This window comes from Anopheles cruzii, chromosome 2, assembly GCF_943734635.1.
Source record: "Anopheles cruzii chromosome 2, idAnoCruzAS_RS32_06, whole genome shotgun sequence".
In the NCBI taxonomy this organism is placed as follows: domain Eukaryota; kingdom Metazoa; phylum Arthropoda; class Insecta; order Diptera; family Culicidae; genus Anopheles; species Anopheles cruzii.
The window spans coordinates 52219746-52245447 of NC_069144.1; the positions used below are offsets into that span (position 1 = coordinate 52219746).

Genomic DNA, 25702 nt, shown 5'->3' on the forward strand with positions numbered 1-25702 from the left:
TCTTCACGATCTGATGGAGAAATTAATTCCTTTTGTACCTGTCGAGCAGAATATCACATGTGGTTTTTTTGTTTTCCTACTGTCCTTCGTTCAGTTCATGTGGCAGCCATTTTCCAATTTTCTGAAACTTTCCCAAGGCCTTCAGACGTTTTGTCCAAAAGTTATTTTAGTTCAGCTCCCTCGAACTTCTGTGGAGTCCTCCGACGTTCTTTGTTTGTGAACTCCAAATAGTCATTTTTAAATTTTTTAAACCATTCAAAGCATTGCGATCTTCCAGTAGCATGATCACCGTAAGCTCCGACAAGCATTTGATGCGGCTCTGTAGCAGTTTTCTTAATCTGGTATCTGCCATTCATAAAAACTGACTGCAACGCAGCGCAGCGCCTTCGCGCAAATGCAAACCTCGTCAGCAGCGCGCTCAACCTTGAACTTAATGCACCGACATCATCATCTTCCTTCTAGCGCACCAAACCACAGGCTGACTTCGAAAGTGAACTTGACTAGCGTGCTATCCGGTAGCAACCTAGGCACCTAGGCGTCCCGGACATTGAAATCTCCGCTTCTAGCCTCGGTGCTCATTAAACCGTTAACTTGCGGTGTGGCTTTGGCAAATCGCACCATCAATCGCAGAGTTCAGCGCGGGCAGGCAAGAATTTCGCCGTCCGCACAGCAACAACGGGCGTGCGAACCCTCCCCCCCCCCAAGAACCCCGTAGCAACTGTGCCGACCCCGCGGGCGGACCTGTGCAGTGATCTAATGTCGCGGTTATTTTATTCGCCAGCCGTTGCGTTATCGGCAGTTGAGTGGTTGAATGTTTACACGCGGGCTGAACAAATGATTCTCTCCCGATAGTCGGAAGACATCACGGCTCTACAGCCGCATCGCACACGATGCGCGTAGCCCCGAAAAGGCGGAATCGAATGTGTGAGAACGGGGCAAAAGCGAAACCGATGATGGGCCACCCATCAATTATGCAAATTTCGATTGTTTGTTCGGCTGCTTTATGCTTGCGGCGCGCGCGTTCACGCTTGGCCAGCACCAGCCAGTATATGCTGCCCCTCACGCCTAGACAGCCTCGCAGCATCGCGATTCATCGCGTCCATTGGCGATGGCGTGAGAGATATGATCTGCTCCGACTCCGACGCGGCCGTCGGTTTGCCCTTTCGGTTGCGTACCATCTGCGTTCCTTCGCTCCCGGTAGCATCCCTCGCAGTAGTCGGCGGGCGATGTTTGCTCTGATCACGATCAGCCGCTAAGTGCACCGCAATCTGCAACGCTTGTGGTGCCTCCTAATTGGCACACACGTACCAGTTAGGTAAGCTCGCTGCTGCACGGCTGGTGCACTCCTAGTAAAAGAACGAAAGTAAAAGTGGCCATTCTTTTGGAGCGCGGTCCGTGATCGACGAACTAGGACACAGGGACACACAAACACGATGTTAGTAAGAGCAAAGGCCAAAACTGATTGCGAATGTGAGAGCTACATCACCTAAATCATCAGAGTGTGACACACAAACTCCTAAAAGCCGCTTGAAAAGGTACAGTCTTTTTGCGGAATCGCACCAACGACCAGCTAGGTCCTGTGAAAATTCTTGTTCATGAACCTCACAGCGAAGAGCACACGGAGACCAAATAATAAACGTTGGCATTGCTCTGAATATGTGGCCACAATCACATAACATCGCAATCGTTTATCATACATAATTAGGATGCCCACCGATGGCCCGTTTCCCGCCACCACACCGGCGCTGCCTCAATTTATGTTAACCGACCTGGCAACAGCCCGGCGCCGGTGGAGCCAGCCGGCCGTGAAAGTGCAGTGCACGGAAAAGTCGAAAAGGTGTTAACAATAATTGCTTCAACGGCGGGAGGAAAGAAATCTGCATTTCTTTCGGCGCCCACCCGGTATGTAGAGCAAAACCGTTTCGTCAACGAAAGGAAAAGCGACCGACAAATCGCGGGCTTGGGTTGGGTTCGCGGTTTCCCCTCCCAGTGCCGGTTGGTTCGCCGATGTTGGTAAATGGTTCTGATTGCCACCCAACCAACCAAGCCGCGAGTGTGAGCCAGAAAGAGGGAGCGTGCGCGAAAGGTTGCGCTGGGCGTAAAACACTGCCACCCTACTGAACTGTCTAATAGTAATGAGCCTAATTATGATTGCGCAATGCGCCTTGCCCGTGCATGTGGGGCAGACACGATCGGCCAACAGCCCAGATCCCAGCACCGCAAGAAATGTGTGCGAGCCTTCGAGCCACCGCCGATCGCCGATGAGCGACTCCCGATGAGCCACCTTCGGCAGTGTGGCCACCGGTGGGCGCTTCGCGGACGCTTCGCTTTCAATATCAAGTTTACAATAATTGCGCGTGGCCTGGTGGCTCCGGCGGCGGATCGACGCATTCGACACGACGGCACCGCACCGCACGCCAAGGGGGCAGGACCAGTGCGCATACTTTTATGTAACGTTTGGCCTACAAACGGCCAATTGGCGAGCAGAAGGCACGCTCGTCAACACGCTGCAACGCGCTAACGCAATCGCAGATCGTTCTAAGCCGAACGGTGACCCAAATTCGGCCGCATTAAATGGGGCCGACATGCCGTGTTTCTAGTGCATCCTTCACTCGGTGGCTCGGTTTCGGTGGCTGACGGAAGCCCACGGTGGCGGCGTGTGCGTTACACCGTCGTTGCCCCACCGATGGCGACCTTGCGCCGAATCCCTTTAAACCGTTTGCACCGAGGAGCCGTGAATGCCTCAGCACTTGAACAGCCCAAATGAAGAAGCGAGTCCAAAAATAGTCCTTCTTCAACCCAAAACCATAGGAACCTCACGCACCACCACTATCTGGCCGGCACTCTTGGCCGTCTTGTTCTGGGCAACCTCCCTGGGCAAAGGGATTAGAAAACACCTCACACATTCCAGTAACAAAACTCAACGCTACGCAATACGCACGGCGTGCAGTCAACCAAAGGCAACAGAAACGCGCTACAACAAAGGTTAAAAGGCTCCAAGGCTTGCGCAGCCGGTGAACGGTGAAAAGTGCGCATTGCCGGGCGATTCGAAAAACCACCACCGGAGACGGATAGAGGCGGGCTGGCGTGCGGTTCCGATGGTCAGAACAAGAAAAGCGGCCTCCTCCGCGGTGGTGGAAGCTAACGGATTTCCTTTACGCAACTCGCAAATCACCGCCAACCGGCACGGCACGCAACGTGCGCAACGGCGGGGCTGCGTGTGGCGCGTTACGGAAATGGTTTACATTTGCAAATCCGCTGCAAGGTAAGGTGAGGGGGTCTGCGCTCGTATCAATCGAACGCCGATCGAAGAACGTCGGCCACTGGCCAACCTGCCAGTCCACGGTGATTAGGTAATGAGGTTAAATCGCTAACAGCGCGAGGCTTTGCCATTGAGAGCACATCGGCCGCGGCAAACGGAACGTCCCCGGTAACGGACTCAATCGAAACGAAACTTTGGGTTTTGTCATCTACTTCTATCGGTTCGGATCGGATCAGGGCGTCACCCCAGCACTGCTTATGTTGCTTAAGGTAAACGCCTGCCGTCACAATGTTTGAGTGGAGCCAACAAAGTCTGGCGTGGCTTCATGAACGGTTAGTGGTCGACGGGTGTTTAGTAGATGTACTCGGGGTGGCGTATGCCCTCGTCGCTGTCGTTGCTCCATCAGTCAAACAGTTAATGTTAAGTTCCGAAAATTAAGCCCTTTTGGAATTCACGTGCATACGAAAATGAATCTTAACAAAATGGTAATAAATTTTTCTTTTAATTCCACGTTTGAAAGGCCGTCCGCTGTACGGCAAACCTTTCATCGATTAAATACATCGAATACATCGCATACATTGAACAGTTGAAAAAGTCGTCGGTAGACCCATCAACTTGGGAAGTTTCCCAAGCTTCAACAGAAATTAAGCGAATGTATCGTGAATCCCACGAGCATCAGGAATCATTTACACATTTGCTTAGTTTACTTTTAACATATTTAATTAGCAGTTTAGATTCGTTCATTCGTTCAAAGTTCGTTGTACTACGGTGGCCAAAAATATTGTGAATTCGCTTATGACGCGAAAATCTCTCTCTTTTAACTCAATGTTGCATTTAAAGTAATCCTTTGCACTATGCAATAGAGCTATGTCTACAATTATTAAAATTTTCGAAACGGTTCGAAGTTGTTTTCAGGAATAGGCCGAGATCGAGTTTGTGGAGGAAAATAAAATGATCACGAAAATGTGATGCAAGAACATCACGAGGAAGTTGAATCAAGAATAGTCCCTCCACAAATCTGGTCTTTCAACACTCAAATAGTTTTTTGTTGTTGACAGTTTGGCCGTATAGAAAGAATTCATAATACACCAAACCACGATAATCGAAGAGGACTGGTTTCCGTTATGTTTTGGCCACAGTAAACATGTTGTTTACAATGTTTTATTTCCAAGATTCAGCTGTCGGCCGTTCAGAAACTTGCGGCATCGATCCAGAGCCTTTTCAACGTCGTTTTCTATTAACTCAATTGTGCACGTTATGAAACGAGGTATAAAAAAGTTTGTTGAACTATGGGTATTGGTCATTTGAAAGGATTTCCAAACCTTAGAGTCCTTTTGAACCCTTTCTGTTATTATTAATTACAGTTCAACTAATTCCGCTATTACTTACATTCTACGAATATTACTGCGCAGGGTTAGAAGTTAGGTAAATGAACTAACATTTCGTAAGACACAGTTATTCGCACGAGGAGCGAACGGACAAGGTCATCTGCAAACATGGCGCTATTGCGCAACACACAAGGGGTCACTTCCTTCTTCACACCAACACCAACAACTACCACGAGCTCTCCGACGGTGCCCAACTCTAGCTACCGTAATTTAATCAAACCATACGGCCCGGGGGGGGGTCGAAGGGGGTGCCCAGCTGGAATCAACCCCAGCATGGATCCCTCATGTACCGATTAGGCAGCCTCCCCGCGGCGACCCCTGGTAACGTTCCTAGTTTAGGAACGGCCAATGTCTAAAGGTTTGTAGCGAGCCAGGGCGCTATAACCCTTTTGGACAAGGCTAGATACCTTGACCATAGCCGCAGAAATGTGGAGGCAACTCCAATCTACGAGAATCCAAAATGAAATACCATCGACTGGACTAACGGCAACGACCCGGAAAAGGCTTAAGGACATACGAATTGGAACTTGGAATATTAGATGCGCCGGCAACCAACCCGGTGGCTTCCGAAGACTGACAGACGAACTGACGAAAAGCAAAGTGGGTGTCGCGGCCATCCAAGAGACGGGGTTTGACAAAGAAGCACAGAGCTGCAGATTGCACGGGTTCAACGTCTTTCACAGCAGTAGTATATCCCGTCGAGTACTTGGGACTGCCTTCCTAGTGGCCCAGAAATACCAACATTTGGTTCTAGACTTCCGTAAGGTAAGCGAGCGTCTGTGTGTGTTGCGCATGAAGGGCCGGTTTAAGAACTACTCGTTTATCAACGCGCACGCACCACATAACGAGGCCCCAGACGCGGTCAAGACTGCATACTACGAGGAACTCGGCAGGATCTTCGACAGCTGCCCCCAATACGACGTCAAGATCGTTTTGGGCGACCTTAACGCCCAAGTGGGTAGGGAGGAGGACTATAGACCAACAATTGGCAAATTCAGCCTGCATAGTACCTCGAATGAGAACGGGCAACGACTGATTCTCTTCGCTGCGGAGCGAGGAATGGTGGTAAAAAGTACTTTCTTCAAGCACAAGCGCAGGCATCTGGCTACTTGGCAGCACCCGAATAACGCTCTCCCGGATAACCAAATCGACCACTTCCTGATTAGCGGCAGGCATTTTTCGGACGTGATTGACGTGAAGACGGCCTGGCAGGCAAATGTGGACTCGGACCACTACCTAGTGGTGGCCACCCTAAGAGCACGCCTGGCTCGGGCACACACAACCCGCCCGGCTACGGTGAGGCGGATAGCTGTCGCTAGGCTGCGGGCCCCCGAGGTAGCTGCTGCGTATGAGCGCAGCATCGCCGAGAAGCTACGGGAGGCACGACAAGGAACAAGTGAGGCACTAGAGTGGCAAACGGTGGGCACATTAATAACGGAAGCGGCAACCAGCAGCGTAGGCTACCAGAGGCCTACACACTATAAAAGCTGGTTTGACGATGAATGCGCAGAGATCACCGCCACGAAAAACCAGGCCCGTGTGAAAATGCTGCAGCACAAAACGCGCGCCAACAAGGAGAGATATACGACTCTGAGATGCAAGGAGAAACAGGTGCACCGCCGCAAGAAGCGCGAAACCCAAGAGGCGGAGTTACTTGACCTTGAGAAGCTTAACAACGCAAGCGAATCACGCAAATTCTACAAAAATATCAACAATCAGCGCCGTGGTTTTAGAGCCCATATAAACATGTGTCGCAGTCGGGATGGCAACCTCCTGACTGCAGAACTGGATGTTCTTAACCGCTATAAGGAACACTTCGACACACTTCTAAATGATGGCGCAACTGAAGCCAGCGATCCAGACTACAGCTTCACTGACGATGACGGGAGAACGGTCGAGGACCCGACGATTGAGGAGGTTGCGGATGCCATCCAACAGCTCAAGTGTAACAAGGCAACAGGCCCGGACAACATTGCCCCAGAGCTGCTGAAGTATGGGGGCTCTGAGCTGATGACCGTAATGCACCAGATGGTCAGCAAATCCTGGAGAGAAGAGCAGCTACCAGCGGGTTTACTGGAGGGAGCGATCGTCGCCATCCATAAAAAAGGGGATAAAACGCTGTGTGAAAACTATCGCGGAATCTGTCTTCTCAATACAGCTTACAAGGTGCTAGCCCGAATCTTGTACACACGACTACTGCCGCATGCCGAGACGGTAACTGGGGATTACCAATGCGGATTTAGACGCAACCGCTCCACAGCGGACCAAATATTCAGCCTACGTCTAATCCTACAACGGGGAAGCGAGTTCAATGTCCAGACGCATCATCTCTTCATTGATTTCAAGCAGGCTTATGACCGGATTAAGCGACGTGAGCTGCTGGTCGTCATGAAGGAGCTTGGCTTCGAAACCAAGTTGATACGCCTGGTGAGAGCGACGCTGACTGGTACCCAGTGTCGAATGAGGATGCAGAATGCCATGTCCGGGGCATTCGAGACAAGAGAGGGGCTGAGACAGGGTGATGCTCTTTCCTGTCTACTCTTCAACCTAGCCTTGGAAGGGGTAATAAGGCGGGCCAACATCCCAGCACAGCGAACCCTGGCCACGAGCATGGTCCAACTCCTGGCCTTCGCTGACGATTTGGACATCGCCGGACGGCGATATGCGGACGTCGTCGACGTGTTCAGCAAAATAGAGAGGGAAGCAGCAAGGCTTGGCCTCATCATCAACAACACGAAGACCAAATACATGATGACCGGCCAAAACACACCCCACCAGAGCCAGAGCGTAACGATCGATGGCCAGGAGTTCGGGCTGGTGGACGAGTTCGTCTACCTTGGTTCACTCGTGCGACCGAACGGCGACACATCAGCGGAAATCTTGCGGCGGATCATGGCGGCGACACGATGTTTCTATGGGCTAAGGCGGCAGTTGTGCTCGAAGTTGCTGAGTAGGCGAACAAAATGCAGGATTTACAAGACGCTCATACGCCCCGTACTTATGTATGGGTGCGAGTCTTGGGTCCTGAAGCTAAGCGATGAGAAACAACTGCTCACCTTCGAGCGTAAAGTTCTCCGGACCATCTTTGGAGCTTTACGAGAAGGTGAGAACTGGAGACGCCGCTACAACTTCGAGTTACACCGCAGCTTTGGCGACCCGGACGTCGTCGCCATGGTCAAAACGCAGCGGCTGAGGTGGGCCGGACACCTGGCGCGTATGGACCCCAACAGAGCCCCCGCTGTACTGTTCCGCAGCCAACCGGAAGGACGCCGTGGACGTGGACGCCCGAAGGCGAGATGGATCGACGGAGTGCAGAGCGATCTGCTTGCCCTGGGCGTGACGGACTGGCGCAGCGTAGCTCAGGACCGGGCCGCGTGGAACGGCATTTTGGACCAGGCTAAGTGCAGGCTTCTGTGCACGTACAGCCATTAAAGAAGAGAAGAAGAAGATACGGCCCGGGGAAAATCCCATCTAAAATTGCTAATTTGCGTATCGGATCAATTTCCTTCACACAGACACATACAAAGCGCACGGCGATCGGCCAGTCGGTGAGATCGTTTACCGGCCCGGTGGAGCGGGGTGGCATAGGGGTCGGATCGTGTTACCAGGTGGCGACGTGAGGTACAAGATGATGCACATAAGGCTGTGGTGAATGAAAAAAGGCGAATGGTTTAATTAATTAGCCAGCCGCCGGCAGCAGGTTTTTGCGGCGCTGGCGCTGGCTGAAGAGCGCCAGAAGTCAGTCAGCGCGGTCTGTGAGGGTTTGCCGAGCTGCCCGTCCAAAATCGGCGCCCCGAGCAGTGTCCTTCTGGGCGTGTGCTTGGCGCCTCATCGGTGGTGGAACTCAAAAAGAAAGCAAAACCTTTCACCTTAACCCACTAAGAGACGTCGGCGGCCGACCCTCATATGTTAACCCTATCTCGATCGACCACCCAGCCGCAGTGGTGTCCGGCCCCGTGCAAGCGCACTTAAATAGTGGCCACCGGCCGATCAAGGAAACACCTCCGGCCCACGTCGTGAGGCAATTGTTGTAAATGGTTATGGTGAGAAAATGCAGCACCTGGGGTGCGGCAGCGGCGGGACACCGCTCGGCGAATAAAACTGTAAAAGTTATCGCTAAAAATTATGATCCTACCACCGCAATTATCGTCCTTAGTGTCCGACCTACGCCGCCACGCTGGTCAAGACGAGTTAAATTTACTCCCCGACGGCCTGGGGAACCGGTCCTGTCCCGGGTGCGTGTGTGCGCGCAGGCGATGCATTTCTTGCCGAACTGACCTTTCGCGCTGCACCGACCTGACCTGCACCGAGCGCAGAACGCGGATCACGGAATCCTTTATCTGGCCCGACGATCGGCTGCGGGGAAAAAAGGCAAACCTCGAAATTAAGCCATTTCCAGCCCGGTTACGTATTCCGCACGTCCATCAGACCGGCCAGACCAGTCAGTCGAATCAATTTCTCGCCCAAAATGGCACTCGACAAGGACACGCGGACATACGCGGAGCCAGGACACGCGAACCACGGGTTAGTGGCCACGGGCCCGATCCCGTGGCAGGCGTAGCGATCACCATAAAACCGGACCTTTACGTCTTCATACGCTCCAAATGGCGTGTTTGAGCGCAAAGACACAGCCCCGGCAAGGCTCCGTGACAGGTCGCCGCATAATCATGCCGCCATGCCGTAGGGGTTGTGTTCGCGCCCGTTTGACCATCGTCTTATGCTGGACGCCGGTCCGGTACCGTGCTTTGTGCCCGCCATCAGTCAAGGTCATCTTGCGTGTGCCGCGGCCCGGCGCAGCCAGCTGTTGGAACGCCCTGCTCGAGCATGTATGCGGCGCGGCGCGTTCCGTTTGTTTAACCAGCCCTCGCCACTCCGGCAGCTTCTCCGGCTTTCTCCTGCCATTGTGTGGCGCAGCATCCCAAGCGACAGCGCGCAATAGGAAGTGGTTGTGGTGTGTGGTGTGTGCCGTTTGTCACACGTCGGAATACCAAAGCAAAACCACGAAGAGGTGCGAACTTGTCGAATCCGGCAACGGTGTTATGCAATGGTTGCGGTTGGCATTGAATTCCGGGGCGCGCTTCCACGGCACTCCCACCCGAACCGGTTGCCGACCCTAAGTATGACCGAACCCGTGAGGGGTTTATTTTTACGTTTAAATTCGCCGTCACTTCGGTGCGCACTTTGGGTCACTCAGTAACTTCAAATGATAATCGGATGTGGCGATTTCTTTGCAGATCTACCGGAGCTGACGGGTTGCTGCTCGTCTTCGGAGCGAGAATCTTGGCAGCCGGATCGGAACCCGCGAGGATACAGCCTGCGTCGACCGTAGTGCGACCGGAACAGCGCACCACGCGATACGATGAGATTTCCCAAAAACGTCTTCAATGTCCGACAAAATGCTACGAATCCGCTGTTTGCACCGAACGACGGTGGCCGCACGCCGCTATCGATGCTCATTTCGCAGGGAGCGAAGATAAGCACCAGTAAGTAGCGCCATTCATTCTTAGCTGGCCGAAGTGTGTGTGTGCCTAAAAGAAAAATATATAAATCAGTTCATAGTTCATTCGTGTTGTGTCACAAAATCACTCATGTTTATATAATCCATTCTGAAAAGTAAATAATCAAAACAATTTATTATGACAGAACCATAAAAAAACAATATCAAAACTATTCGTTTTGTTTACTCGTTTTGTTTGCATAAACTTATTCCAAGCGCGATGCAACGGGTGATTTGAAAACGAAGCATAGCGCCACATAGAGCCCTACAACAGTCGTATGCTTTGATGCGTCGGTTCTGTTCCAATACACTCGTCGCCGTCTGCGTTTCTCAGCAGGCCTGTGTGTCGCTAGAGCAACGGATACGGCGACGGTGTTGTGAGCGCCGTTGACCGGCAATCGGCGTGCCTTAAACTAATGAGTAAGGAAAATTACGGGCCTTGGTGACGCTTGGCTCAGCCTACGCACAACGGAGGGGCCTTCACGGGCACCTTCGGTAGGTGGAATTTTTGCTAGAGGCACAGGTCGTCCCTTCGAGCTTGTCCTGCCTACTTTTGCAGGATGCTTGGGAGAATCGCGATCTGCCTCATCATCAGCCGCGAGCGTTGCTAGAGTCGCCGCGAAAGAGAAGCGCGGACGGATGATTTTGACAGTTGGTTCCTAACGCTGCTGTTTACGTTCTGCGCTGTAGCTGTAGCGTAACCCGCAAATAATTATTGCGAATGTGTACGGTGGGATTATATGAAAAACAAGTATTAAAATGGTTGTTTATTAAAGTAAATTCAGCGGAACAACTACACTTCACTTAAAAATATAGCTACATATTTGCTTTCATTAGTTGGTTTTACGTTTGGGATGATTAGGTCCTGTATACTTCATTCTGTGTTTTTTTACGAAGAAAACGTTGTTCATCATACGAATTCAGTGTGATAATGCAAATAGACTTGTTTCTTATGCCTGTTCCTTATTTTCTACTGTTTGTTAGTACTGTAAATAGGACAATTATTGTGTAATAAATATGCTTTCATTTACTACTTCACTCGTTGCTGTCTGCGGAATTGATTCTTAATCTTTCTTACAATGGATTTTACAACGTAAAATCGAAACCACTAATTCGAAGGCCTTGAGTGTTTACAATTCGTATTGAAAACATCCGATAAAATGTTGCATGATTAGCTCCACCGTCCCAGTCTATTAATCGCTCGCTATTAATATTGTTGGCTTCTAACAACATCCCGACACCATCTGTGCGACGCTTCGCTACGGCACAGCACTGCGGCAAAAACGGCCATCTATTACTCCTGTACCTGTAAGTGGATCGTGATTCCCCAGGCGCTAAAGCCAGAGAGACGATCAAGACATCACAATGATACATCGCGTCTGGCGATACAATTCACCATGGTGTCGGCATCGGCAGCCGCAGGCAATCAGCGGCAATCAAGAAAACCCCCATCGAGCACTAATGTGCATCTCGCGCACCGGAGCGCCGCCACTGGGCGTATCATGCCCACCCGAAAGGGCTCCTGCTCGCATCTTAAGTCGTTAACCCGGCGGCACTATTCTGTGGCCGTCCGCTTCGCCTGCCGATCGTTTCAAATAAGTTGTGCTTGCCCTAATCAATTACCGGGGTGCAAAAACGTGGGGCCCCTACAACCTGGGATGGGAACACAATGGCCGATTGGTCGACAAGGGGGAGGAAAAAAAAACTAAAACATGTTGATGAAAAGCCCCCGTTCCGTGGCCAACATACCGAAGAAGGCGATTGAGATCATAGCACTTCGCTTCTAAGCCGACCGCCGCTGTACAAGTACAAGTCAAGAACCGTGTACAAGTGGCTTACTGGTTCGCTATCGATCGCCATGATGATGATGACTCGCGAGAACACTAATCAAATCAGCATGAAATCAACACATGAGCTCTGGCCCCGCCGTTTGATCGGCAGAATTAAATTAACGCATCCTCTTCCCACCCGGTGGCTCCGATATTCGCCGCGCCAACCATTAAGTGCTGGACGCCGCTGGACTCACTTACAGCGTGGCCCAGGTTTGCCAAAACCTGTGCCTTTTCGCGCAGAATACGAAATATGTTAATAATTTTCCACGCCTTTGGCAGACAGGTGGGCTTAGGCCGACCGCTGCATTGCCTGACCTTCAGCTGGTCTGGAACCACCCCAGAACTCCAGCAAAGGAGTAGCGTACTTCATCCCGACATGCTTCATGGTTCCAGAAGTCAGTTTTCGAAGCCATTTTTAATTGAACCCAATGCCGGGGGTTCCAATGAGCAAATTACTGCTAATGACGATCGAGCCGTTTGTGAAGCTCACCGGAACACCACACGATGACCGCGTACACACACACGGTTTGATGATGAGCGTTATGGACAAATATTTGATGTTTGATCGACTCGACAATCGCACAAACGGTCAAACCGGTTGGACACTTGAACTTGGGACAGCTCGTTTCCGGCGAAATCGTTGCCAATCACAGCCACGGTGGTGTAGCTACACATCCGCGTCCCGTGGACCTCATCACCAGGCAAACTCAGCCCCAGCAGGCACTGTTGACACATCCGGATCAAATTCTCACTGCCGTCAGCACCAGTGCGCTACAAAGTGACACGCTATCCCTTGGCCAACTGTTTGCTAAGTGAGTTAGCGAAAAGCGGGTATTTTACGTCGGTTGACGATTTTCTAAATTTGGAAGCTAACTCGTGGGCCTCGTGTAACTAGTTGGAGGAAAATATGACAGTAAAGGTCTTGGAAACAAGACCCTATACCGCTCTCCGGTTACACAGGATCCGTTCTAGTTGTCGACGGTGCGATGCTGGCAAAAGTTATTGCACGCTACCAATCTGCATCCAACAGCGCGGTCGCGGAGTGTAGCAATCCTTCGCGATCACTCTATCAAACACTATCACCCAGCCCAGCTCTCGAAAGGTGCGTGTGAAAACTGCATCGCGTAACCGGGGCGCAGCAGAACCATAAACAAACCATTTAAGCACTCGCGGGAAATTCTTAAGCAATCTCGCCGCCTCCGCCACATCCAGCGGCGGCCTGACTCCATAACCTAAAAGCCAAAACCGGTGAGCAACCGGTGTCAACGCATTGGAGTCTGGTCTCCACGTTCGGTCGGGTGTCGATCAACGGGCTCTCTCTTACGTAACTGGTACCGGACGATCATCCAGTTGCGGCGCACTCACACCTGTATGGCACACGCCAAGCTTGCAGACACTCCGAGCTGCAACTCCGAGATGCAACTGCCGCACGCGACGGGCCGCCTTACGAAGGGTTTAACTTGACACCGTTCAAGGAGAAAGATAGTGGCAGCCCCACCCAGCGGCTGCCCAGGTTCTCAGCCGTGGTCTGGTAGGCAGTGGGGAGCTCTGGGTACATTGCCGAGCCTAGTGGCCCATCACCAGAAGTACTGAGTCCAGCAGCTAGTGAAACGACCTTTTCCACCCGGGCTCCGGTGAGGCTTGGCCGTCCGGTAGGGTGAGTAGGTCACATCAATCGATTGCATTCGCCCGGCGCGATCATCGCCCGGCCGGGTAACGCGATCTGGCTGCCAAGAAACTCTGCCAATAGCCAGCCAGCCAGCCATGCGAGTCTGGCAGCCATCAATTTCAACTCCGAAGACCCCTCGGTTTAGAAGGCGGGATCCGGCCGGCTGATCGCGGGGGTTAGCGCTTTGCATAAACATACACACCACCACCGCCACCGGCGCACGAGCGGCGGCGGTACTGAGACGAAAGTTTGTGCAACTTTAGGTAGTCAGCCACACATACCGGTCGGTTGGGACACACCATCCGCAACCAGCTGATTGGTCGTTTTTCCAGTTTCTTTCTTATTGGACTCTGGCAACACGCGAGGACTCACGGGTGCGACACGAATCGAGCACAGAGGGAGACCCTTTCCAGTCGCACCCTCTGTCCTTCACCCGGAAACAGGACCCCGAAGGCAGCTTTCGTTGACCCACTTTGCGGCCCAGCTGAACCACGCGGCTCGGCTGCGATCCTGGGACATTTCGCGATTTTTGCACGATAGAAATCGAAAACGTGAAACAAGTGTGGAGCGGCCGGCCGAGTGTGGAGTACCGACACTCAAGACCGACTCGAGAGACCTGTCGACGGTGCTCCTTACGGCGCGCTGTGTGTGCATTTGTTCTTGTTTGATTTGCTTTTTCCGCCTGTAGCCGCCCGCCAGCGGCAGAAAGGGGCCGTAAAAAGTAGGTTTCGATTATATAACCGAAAAATCTGGCCCGTTTCGGAGTCTTGCGTAGCACCGACCGTAAGATTAGTCGGACCTTAGTGGAGATGCGAGCCACTAACTCAAGTAGCTCAGTTCACGGGGCCAGACCGGCTCACAGAAATAGGACCAAAGCCTGGTGCTGGTCAAGTGATGTAATTATTATTCAATTAAAACATTGCACATCTAGCTGCCGCCACCCCGGAGTCGGAGACCACGGCGCTGAGGGGCGCCGGAGGTTAGTGTAACGAGTTTCGTGGCCGGGCGAAGATTTCGCAACACCGCAGACCCCGCGCTGTACTCGAAGCCGCGCCGTGCAACGGGACGGCCTCGCAAGGACAGGACACATCGGAAGGCGGTGTGCTTATTAGCTAGAAAACCCGTTAGCAAACACGTGGCCCTACGCAAGGGCAACCCGGTAGGGCCCCCGGTGTCACGGTGGCACATGATTATGGGTTTTGGGTCAGGTTCGAAGCAGGAACACCACGTCGCTGGCCACTGGCAATCGATTAAGCACAACCCGGGGAGGTCAAGCCGGCTCTCGGCGAAAGGGAAACCGTGTGTTATTCCATGTGGTGTGGGTGGTTACCCGGTTGTCCAAGCCGCCCTTGGACTGGTGAAGGACTTTTCACCTTTCTGGTACAGTAATTGCACACCGATCGCTTCCGTGAGTGTGTCGGTTGCGGACCGTTACCGTGACACAGTCCCCAGTGCCTCATGGCAGGACCTTCGGAGGACAATATGTTATGCAGGCTCGTGTTGCTAAAGGAAAGCTGAAATAAATCAAAAACATAGCCCATGTCCCATAGATGTCTTCCGAGTGCCACACAACTCGACCATCAAACCGTCCATTACATCCCACAACTTAAGCGTGCAAGGCTCGGAAGCGAACCCTTCACATACGCTCGGCACGGGCGTGGGAACAATCCGGTGGGTGGCCACTTCACGTGCTGATGCACAACTGCACTTGCACTTATCCCTTTGCGGAGCCAACAGCCGGTTACACTAGCCGCCAGCTTCCGGAAGAAACGCACTCCACCCGGTCATCCGGTGTCCTACTGAGCTCGGCGAGTGGTTTATGGGCTCGTCTCCGGTCCGAAGAAGAGAACTCCCTCTCCCTCTCTCTCGCTCACTCGCCACATCCGGAGCCGGCGGCCGGATGGGTTGTTTGCGGTTTGCCGTTCGGTAATTAAATTGTCCAATGAGGTTAAGACCTTCTTGGGGCTGCGGATGACTTGGCAGATACGGCGCTAGAGCCTAGAGCCGCGTTAGAGCATAAGAAGAAACAACATCCACCGGGGGGCACCACCCTCATCAATCACCTCACAGACAGAAGTGTTGGCCCCTTTGGCCGAAGGTCTGCCAGCTACTGCAAACTGTTGATTAATGCGATTCGTGTGGGCAAAAAACACCGAACGACAGACCGGGGGCAGCGTATACGTATATTGTTTGGGACAACACTGGGCAACTCTGTAATCGGAATGTTGCCACATCATTTCGGGGGTTTCTGGGCGTCTGGGCGGCTACCATAATTAGTCAGCAATCAGTTCTAATAGCCAGCCGGGTTGTTTGAGTAAAAATAATTACTGACTTTAAGTGATGCAACGCTTACATGCGCCTTTTTCTATTCCATTTCTTCCAGACTTCCCCGTGATTATCTTTGGCATCGTGACACTTATCGCCGGGGTCGTACTGTCTTCCGTTCCTTTGGTAAACATTTTCATCATGAAGGTAAGCACCGTCGCGATGGTTCGGAGCCCGCAAGAGTCCATTTTCCCCGTTTTCTTCCGTTTCAGAATCTGAGGCTGTGGAATGGCTCGATCAGTTACCACTACTGGCAGCGTCCGGGCGTCACTAGGCTAACTAAGGTGTACATATTTAACGTTACTAACCCGGAGAAGTTTCTCGCCGGTGAAAAGCCAAAACTAGTTGAAGTAGGACCGTTCGTGTACAGGTAAGCTACTCGATCCGCGCAATCATCCTCCGATGCACGATTGTTCCGAGCGATTACCGGATGCCAGACACGGTTCTATTTATACATCCCGTGAGTTCCCGCCCGATTGAATGGTTCGAGGAATCGACGAGACTCTGAATTTCAATCGATCAACGAAGCCAGCCGCGCGATGCTCATTTGCAATCACGTTCTATTTCCGCCTGCGTGCGTAACACAACAAACGGACGCGGTTCGGGTTTTTCCGACTTCCCAGCCTAAGGGGATTCCTAGCCCGAGTTAGTGTTTGCATTAAAATTGACACAATCGAGATGATGATGGCGATGTGGCGTTGCCTATCCGGAAAGAAAATCCTAGGAGCTCCGCACGCCGATCACTGATTAGTTCTGCGATGTCTGGGGGGCCGGGAACAATCTAGAACACTTTCCCGTCTGACGTAAACTAGTTTATGTTATGTAATAGTTTATGTAAACTGATCAAAACAGACAAACGAAACCGGACGGCCGTAATAGACCAAAAACGGCTCGTTCTAGGATCTAGGTACGCGCGTGGCCAACGCCAAAGCGCCACCGCTCAGGGCCGAGATCTCCACAGCGCGCATCAGGAGTTCAATGGTTCAATGTATCGACCGCAGTGGCCCCGTTCAAGTACGACAGGTTGTTACGGACCCCACCGTTCGGGCCTCCTTCCCGCCACTCAGGCACCGAAGCAACGTGCGGGGAGTCCGATGGATTAGTTTATTAGACAAGTAATTGCGACGATCCGACGCGAACGAAGCGGCAGCGGTTGTTTCGCTGGAACCTCCGGCGTGGTACTTTGCGAGACGCGCATTAGCGTAATCAAGTTCGTCGGCGACGCTTCCAAGCGAACGCAACGCAGAAGATCATGGCCGTCCGGTCTTTCGAGAGCCCCGGGGTCTTGCACGGGGCGGGCTACGACGCTAATGTTTGGCATTTGTTTTCTTCTTGCAACTTGACTGCCTTCCAGCAGCAACTTCCTTTCCTTACGCGACTACCCTTTCGTATCTGTCTCACCTCACCAGGGAGGACATGGAGAAAGTCAACATCAAGTTCCACGACAATAACACCGTGACGTACCAGCACAAAAAGATTCTGCACTTTGTTCCTGAGCTGAGCGTAGATAAGAATGTACGCATCACGACACCAAATATACCGTTGCTGGTGAGTTACTCTGCGTCCTATCCACACCACCAACCACTCAACCGAAATCCTAACTCTGAAATTCCGGAAACACCCCACAGACCATCTCGACGCAGAGCAAGTACTTACACTTCCTAGCAGCAAAGACGATCTCGGTCGCCCTGACGCTGATGGGCAAGCAAGAAATGTTCGTATCGCTGACCGCCGACGAACTGGTGTTCGGCTACGACGATCGGCTCGTCAGTCTGGCGCACAAGTTCTATCCCCGCAACCGACGGCCGCTGGAGAAGATGGGACTTCTGAATGGGGTAAGTGCTCCCGAGCCTAGGGATCGCCTAACTGACGCTCAGCATTACCACCTGATGTCACACCTTCACGCTTGACCATTGCCATCATCATCCGCAGCATCGCCAGTAGCCAGCAGTAACGATCGTCGGTGCCCAAGCGCCTCCAAAGTGTTTGCCCTGTCATAGATCGTATTTGTTCTTGGCTGGCAAGCTCCCAGGACAACCAGAAAATACTGCATGTTCTCATCTTAGGTATCTTAGGCCTGGGGTCGTAATTTAAATTTTAAATCTTGATGACAGATTCCCGACTTGCAGATTTCTGGTTGTCCTGCGCCTAGCCTCATAACAGCTTCGAAACAGTTAGGATCCTCCGACACATGCCGGAGCGTGTTGTGGCCACTTCCTTCTGATTCAAGTTTTGTTCGTTTCAGCCAGACCATCTATCATGCGCATCGCGATCAATCATCAACTGCACCTCTCATAACCACCTCACCATTATCAGCATCTTCACAACTTCATTGATCGACCGACTAATTGACCATCATTTCCACCACCGCCCGGCGGGTGATCGGAGCCTTTGTCGTGAAAAGGCTCGTTTGCTCGTTCCCAGCTAGAACCTTGAGGTTTCACTTCGGCGTACCAGCTCACCCTTGTTTACGATGGCTTCTCAACTTCCGGTGTCTAGCCGCCCGGGGAGGACACCCGTGACCGTGACTGTTCCACGCTAATTCAGCTATTCACGCAGCACGCATCTCGCACACGGCAGAGCATTTCCTTCGCCTCCGAATCGACGAGCAGCGACGACGACGGCACGAAATTCCTACCGAACGCCAACAATTTTCTCATTCCGAGCGCCGACGATTTCCGCGTTTTCCGTTCTCATTGTGGGGGCCGTTCGCTGTGATGTCTGTGTAATTGCCCGTTGTCTTGGAGCGCAGTTGGAGTTGGAAAAGAATTTCAACGGCCACCCGGCTAGACGCCGGCGATGGGTTAATGGATTAAAGGAGCTCGGGCTTCGGGCAGCAACGCCATCGCGGGCACATTCAAGCAGCGTGCCGGGGCGGCTTTGCTGCTTAACATTCCGTCAGCTAAGGTGTTATTATTTCACGATGCTGATTTGCTTTGTTCGACAACGCTTTTAGTGTAACAACAAAAACCTTAAGCCGAACCACTTTTTCTCGCGCTGTTCCCTATCGGTGTGCGGTGCAGGTGGAGAAAAGCAATTGAAGTTGTGAGATCACCGAGCACCGAGTGCCCAGAACTTTGGCCACCGCCCACGGCCGCATACCTGTTTATCGTACGTGTGAAGTTTTGTGTAACTTTGTAGCGCGTGTGAGCTATCGCTGGACATTGCGTATGTAACCTCTCTCATCTGCATGCTCGTGGGAATCTCGGCCCAGAACTGGGCGGTTAGAAGCAAACAGTGTACCGGGTTCGGAGGAGCTTAGAATTCGCAGTGGCCCCGTGAGCGAACCGCAACGCACCGATAGGCTACCAGCCGTTCCTCACACCGGCCACGCCTTGCCACGCCGAGTTCGTGGCCCTGACCAACGTTTTACACAGGAAGAACAAGTAGCAATTACATCGATTACAACATGCACCCTCATCGGAATCGGGGCGGCATGCGAGGGGAGGGGACTCCGGCTCCCCCGGTGCCGAGACCAGTGTTTGCCAGTAAGCACATCATTACGGCCATCTCAATCAATCGGCCCGCTCGTTCGCGTGCCCGGGGCACCACCGTCCGTCTTCCGCAAGGCGGTTGACTGTGGCTACCAAATGTCTGGCGTGTCTCCCGTGACCCGTGTATGATGGAAACGATGGGCCGAACGATGTCTCCAGTAGGCCGTTACTTCAACATTGAACTTTGGCAGGCGCAAAAAAACCATTTACCCACTCTATCGCCGACGGCCACTCCGGAACATTGAGATTCAGAATGGCCATAGATTACTTCTCGATGCTCGATGTAATCAGTAGCCAATGTCAAGTACTTTGGCGGTAGTAACTTCCTTGATAGACTGGGATGAGTTATGGGACAGTTTTACGATAGTACTTCAGGGCTACCACAATGATTAGATGCACAACGCCGATCGATGTATAAACACATCATAACAATTCCGATGCTGTGGAACTTCTGCAGGATGGGTTGGCACAATCAAGGGTAATGTGCTCTTTCGGATGCCGTTCTTCTTACATACGAGTGTATTCCAACCTCGCAGTCCCCAAAGGACATGCTGAAGACGAGAGACTTTTTTAATTATGTGATAATACCACCCTAATGAGGCGTGATTAATTTGCCTACGTCTGCGGCAACTAGCATAGGGGCGGCGTTCAGTACGGTACAAAAAGCCCACTTCAAACATGTAATTGACTGCGTACAACCAAACCTCTCGTTGTACTTTTTAATAACCGTATATCGAAACCGAAGGCGGTCCCGTTTGATTGCTGAAAATGAGCCTGCGGTATCCACGAGAGCGAGAAGTTAATCAATGCTCAGGATCACCTGAACTTCTTGAGGGGTGCCTCGAACGTGCCCCGGACAGCTTATTAATTCGTTCACCGAAAGCATCCCTTAAACGGGGGGGGGCCTGCGGCGAGATAATTTACCTTACATTTGAGGCACTCGCGGCTGTCGCGACTGGGCGATACGAAACACGTGTTTCTTTCAGTTATCCTTCCTTCGCGCTACGCTTCTGGCGTGGCTTCTTACCGTGTTTATAATTGTGCCACACGGCCTGCCAGACCGGGAACCTTTGAAGACAGCCCGGTGTAGCCCGAAGAACCCCGCTCCTGTGGCTCTGTGTAAACAAACGATTATTGCAAGCTGCTGGTGGTTACCCCACATCGAGTGTCCTCGGCGGGCCTTGCCTTTGGCTTATGCTTATTGGTTGATCAATAAAGTATCTTACACGACGCAACTAGTGCATCATCATTAACCGGTACACGCTGCGTTTGATCTCCACGGGGATTAAAGTGTTCAGTGGTGAGTGCTACATTACGCCTGGTTTTGACAACAGCTACACGATTGTCGCACGCAACATTGTCGTCGTTCACTTCACTTCGATTGTTTTATTTTAAACGCTGTTTCACTTGATTTGCATCAATCATTAAGTTGATAGTAACAAGCGTTTAACGGCGTCCAAATTACAGCCATTTTAGAGTTGAGAAACTGCCGCTGATACTTATCACATCGTTGCATAAGACTTATCAGAGGGATCAAAGTGATTACATCAACAAAGAGAGTAGCTCATCTAAATAGAATAGAAGTAGCTCTGCCCGAACAGGGCGTGTTCTGACAAAAACTACATTCTGACACATAACGGAACCGCAATCGATAAGAACAATTACGCGCCCTCGACTCGACCGATGCGGTAATATTACATCGATTGCGCCAGCGTGCGAAAAGCCAACGTTTCCTATGTTTGTCTTACAATATTCCCTAATGGTGAGCTATTGCGTGTGAAGCGCAAGATCGAGAACCTTCTCCACGATCGCTATCACTGCCCCCCACCCACCGAGATGGTGTCGCTTTCGGTTGCGTGACAGGGTGCGAAAAGTTTCCTTCCACCTGAACATGCTAAGTGGCACCGAAGCTAGCGAAATTGCGTGATGAATCGCAGCTACAATTTAGTTTGTATTCCACAAGGAGGTAGACACTTTTTCCACCTTCCACCTAAACCACAATTGTGAACGGCCATTGGCTGGGTAATCAATGAAAATAAATAAGCAAAATCGGTGGAAAAAAACCAAAGCTCCTGATAGCGTCATCTCTTTGGCCCCACTTGCCTTTGTATTTTTTCTACCGCCTTACCCATAAATCTTTACACACAATTGGTTTTATGGCCTAGCACGAGTCAACGGAGAAAAGAAAATCAGTAAACAGACGAGCATCGGTGGAATTTTCCATTCGTCGATAGTGCAGTTAATCACCCCGGGAGATGATTCCCTGGAACATGGCTTCATAATTAAGCTGTCAGCAAGCAATTTCTGTTGGTATAGAAAGTATAAACGATCGTATACACCCAGAGATGCTGGTTTTTGTAGCGTCTTCATTCATCGTCACTCTGCCATTAACTATCAACGCGACTGTATCCTTTTGTTTTTCTTCTCTTTTTGGGTAGAGAATCTCGGGATGATTAGGTGGAGACGCCACGCGACACACTCTAGGAAATTCATTTATCATTTAATTCCTTGCGACTCTTCATTTCAATTTTATGCCATGTTCAATTATTGACTTATTCTTTATTATTTACTTTTAATATCTCCCATCCTTTGAAAATCCAAACAACCGCCCCGTTTTTTGTTTTTTTTCTTTCTTTCTTATTTTTACACACACCTTACCCTAAACGGCCATATCCTTGATTCCTTCCGCCAATGGCCGACATAAAACACAAAATGTAAAATGTAAAATGCAGCGGAACGGTACGCTTACCGAGTACGCGACGATGCACACCGGGCATACGGGGATGGACAAGTTCGGGTACTTTGACAAGCTGAACGGTCTGGACCATTTGCCCCACTGGGACGGCGAGCCCTGCCGGAACCTAGAGGCGTCCGAGGGCAGCTTTTTTCCACCTCGCGACATCACGCACCGCGACGTGGTGTATATCTACGATAAAGATCTCTGTCGCAAGATACCTCTGGTGTATCGGAAGCCGATCGAGAAAGATGGTAAGTAGCGCGTGACCGCCTCGGAAAACCCGTAGTTCGCTTGTCCTGATTTCTGTTTTTTGCCGTCCTTTTCTTGAAGGAATCGGTGCTGATCTTTACACCATCGCCGATGACGCCTACGGTCCACCGAACGAGAACAACAGCTGTTACGACCACGTGTACTATGAAAAGCGTAGAGGGCTGCAGAACATTAGCCCGTGCCAGTATGGTAAGCTTTGGGTCTGGGAATTATTTCGTTGCTACCGATTACATTTCCGCCTTATGTCGCACCTGTTACAGGAGCTCCAGTGTACATCTCCAACCCACACTTCTTCCAGTCCGATACCGAGCTACTGCAGGCCGTGGAGGGCCTGGAGCCACGGCAGGAGCAACACGAAACGTTCTTTAAAATTCAACCTGTAAGCTCGAATGCCACCAAATATCCACGAATGTGGTGTTAATTTGATCGATCTTTTCGCAGACATTAGGCGTCCCACTGGAGGGCCAGGTACGGGTGCAGCTTAATCTTCTAGTCGAGAAAGCGCCCCACATAATAGCAACCAAAGACTTCCGTGATTTCGTATTTCCCATTATGTGGCTCGAGGAGGTAACTTAGAAGTGAACCCTTTTTTGACACCGCGAAATGCATCCTCTCAACCTCTTCTTCCTCTTCGGTCCTCTGTGCCAGGGTGTCAGCGAGCTTACGCCACCAATCCGACGCTGGATCTATCTGGCCACGGTGTTTGCACCGACCGCGTTGCCAATTCTGTCGTTCGGCATGATCATTGCGGGAACGTTCGCCTTGATCTACGTCTTCGTGCGGGCGTACAAAAACTTCATATTTGCGGACGACCCAGCGGCAGAGCTTCTCGAAATGGGTCGTCGATCGTTACGCCGAGGTAGCCATTTGATCGGGACCGTGCAGCATCGTACGCTGCCAAGAGAACGACACAGCTTGCTACCCTCGATTCCCCCTACCGATCCAGTTGACGGCCAGCTAGACGCTGGCTCGCATCCCTCGTCCGGTCACAACCAGCATAACAACAACAACCATCTCCTGCACAACCACAACTTGCTGCAGAGCTACCATCATCTTTACATTCAACCCAAGGACCAAAGTCTACTAACCGAAGAGAACACCCCCACCTAGAGGCGCACCAGTGACCCGGTTGAGAGCCATCCTTTGGGACCACATTCGTGTACTTCGTGGCACTAGGCAAGTCGTCCGGTCAAAAGATTTTAAATTGAGATTGGTTTTACTGCTCCGGACAACTGAAAGCCTACGACCACATTCAACGATCACCTCTCTCCGACTCCGACTCGCTGCAACCAGCGATGGAGGCTGCTACCACACCTAACCTTTACACTACAGCCACCAGCCTGGAACTGGTTCCTGGACGGCTGTTCACTTACCTCCAGTGCCGAAGACTATCTCTCTCGGATAAGGTTGCGAATTTCATGCTCGTTTTAGTTCTTAAGCCTATTGCGAAACGCTCCACCTTCGGGGCATACAAGCCATGCTATGTACTTCAAAACGCAACCTCCGACATCACCGTCGTCGCACATGTTCATTGTGCTAATCTAGGATAGATCGTTACTACCGATGCGCTAAACTAGCTAAGGTACATCATAAGCTCGCGTTTTGGATGGTGTCCGTCTACGAATCAACCTTCCGGTTCCTGGTGCCCAGTTTCGCTGTTACTCTCTCTCTCTCTCTCTATCTCTCCTTCCCTAATGAAGCATTGTCATGCCGGATCGTGTCGACCACAGCAGATACTAACATTTTTCTTGGCAGCAGTCAAAAATCGTGAACGATCGTGTTGATGTACCGTACCACGGCAGAAAAAAAGAACAGAAATTCGTAGTTGAGTAATAATTAAGCCCTAAGAATGTAGTTGATAGTAGCTAAAGGTTAAAGTAGGGTGTAAGAATCATTATTTGCTCAATCGACTACAAGCCACACCCATCGCACATGCATCGTAAGTCATTTCGAATTCGATTTTAGTCCCACTGGTCCTCTGACGGACTAGTCTGTAAATATGATTTAGCCAAAGCGAAAGAAAAGGAAAACAAAAGTGGAACGTACGTATGATTGACCGTGCTCTGCCCTTGGAACCCCTTTGGAAGTGTCTTGTAAATGAAACCATTTTCGCTCCAAAACGAACGTTAGCGCTCATGTACTGTATTTGTAGCTAGCCGTAATCTAGTTGTAAGGTAGCTATGAAAATCTATTCAACGACTGTGTGCGAACAGATTGTAGGTAGGAAATACCTTTTGTATCATTTTGAAAATAAATTCATTTCTTACTGCTTTTTAACCGTTGCGTTGTTGCTGTGGCAAGGGCTGGGATGTTCATTTTGCAGCATTTTAGCAGCGCTGTTCAACGATTCAAGTATCTATACGTTCAGGAGCACCGCCAAGAACCGATATTCGCGTTTAAGTCTTGGTTTATAATTAGCTCGCGCAATACTCTGTTTACCAAGCCGAGATTCTTTGATGTGCAAAGTTTTGCTCGTTTGATGTAGCAACCACCGGTGAGCAGGTAAAACGCTAACATTCCCACCCGCGTCCTCTACATCGCGTAACGGTGCGGTTTAGCTATTTAGAAGCTCTAGAGCTCCCCGGCAACACCGGAGTAGGACCATCTTTCCACACCATACCTCCGCGATTACTGTCCAGCGTTGCTGAACGTTAATTAAACCGCCTTTCTCGTTAGCCTCATGGTGGTAGTTTTATGAAAATCCCATCATCACCGATCGTCAATTAAATAATTAGATCCTAACGAAGCGGTCGCAGACCACAACACGCAACATCCGCTCGTCCATGTGGACGCCTCACCGTGCTCCCGGGCGGGCACGTGGCTTCCCATTCGCGCGCAAAGTGAAAAGCTTCAACGCAGTCGGTCGCGGTCCCGCCTTCCCCAAAGGGCAATTGCATATCTGGAGTGTGATCTCTTTCGGTTGCTTTTCTCGCTCTCGCCGAGGACACTAATTGCGGGGCAACGTGCGACACACAGTGCACAAGTTCAAGAACACCACACACGAGTTGCCCTGGAGTCGGCATCGGAAAGGTAATTAAGCCGTCGCATGGCGACTACACGCTCGCCATTACGATTGTCCGTGCTGTATTTCCACTTATCCCGCGTTTACTAAGCTTTTCATCACCTACTGCTTCCCGCCGAGGGCAGCCTGGGCGGGCAGGTCAAGAGGGAAACTGCATAAGAAGATTAATTCCTAGCGATGCTTACGTGGGATCGCGCACGTTGCTC

At 51.3% G+C, this 25702-nt stretch overlaps 1 protein-coding gene and 1 non-coding gene across 2 annotated transcripts; both read left to right on the top strand.

The window, feature by feature from the left end:
* The first annotated feature begins 10009 nt into the window (after positions 1–10009).
* On the top strand, positions 10010–24679 carry LOC128277841 (lysosome membrane protein 2). The gene is made up of 10 exons (XM_053016373.1): positions 10010–10133; positions 16032–16120; positions 16186–16343; positions 17383–17521; positions 17602–17808; positions 22200–22455; positions 22535–22663; positions 22735–22853; positions 22916–23041; positions 23123–24679. Exons 1-10 carry the CDS (start codon positions 10010–10012, stop codon positions 23582–23584), a joined length of 1809 nt encoding a protein of 602 aa, XP_052872333.1. The 3' UTR covers positions 23585–24679.
* Positions 10551–10734, top strand: LOC128269532 (U12 minor spliceosomal RNA). Its single transcript, XR_008269201.1, has one exon. It is a non-coding gene; the product is annotated as a U12 minor spliceosomal RNA (small nuclear RNA).
* Positions 24680–25702: the final 1023 nt, after the last annotated feature.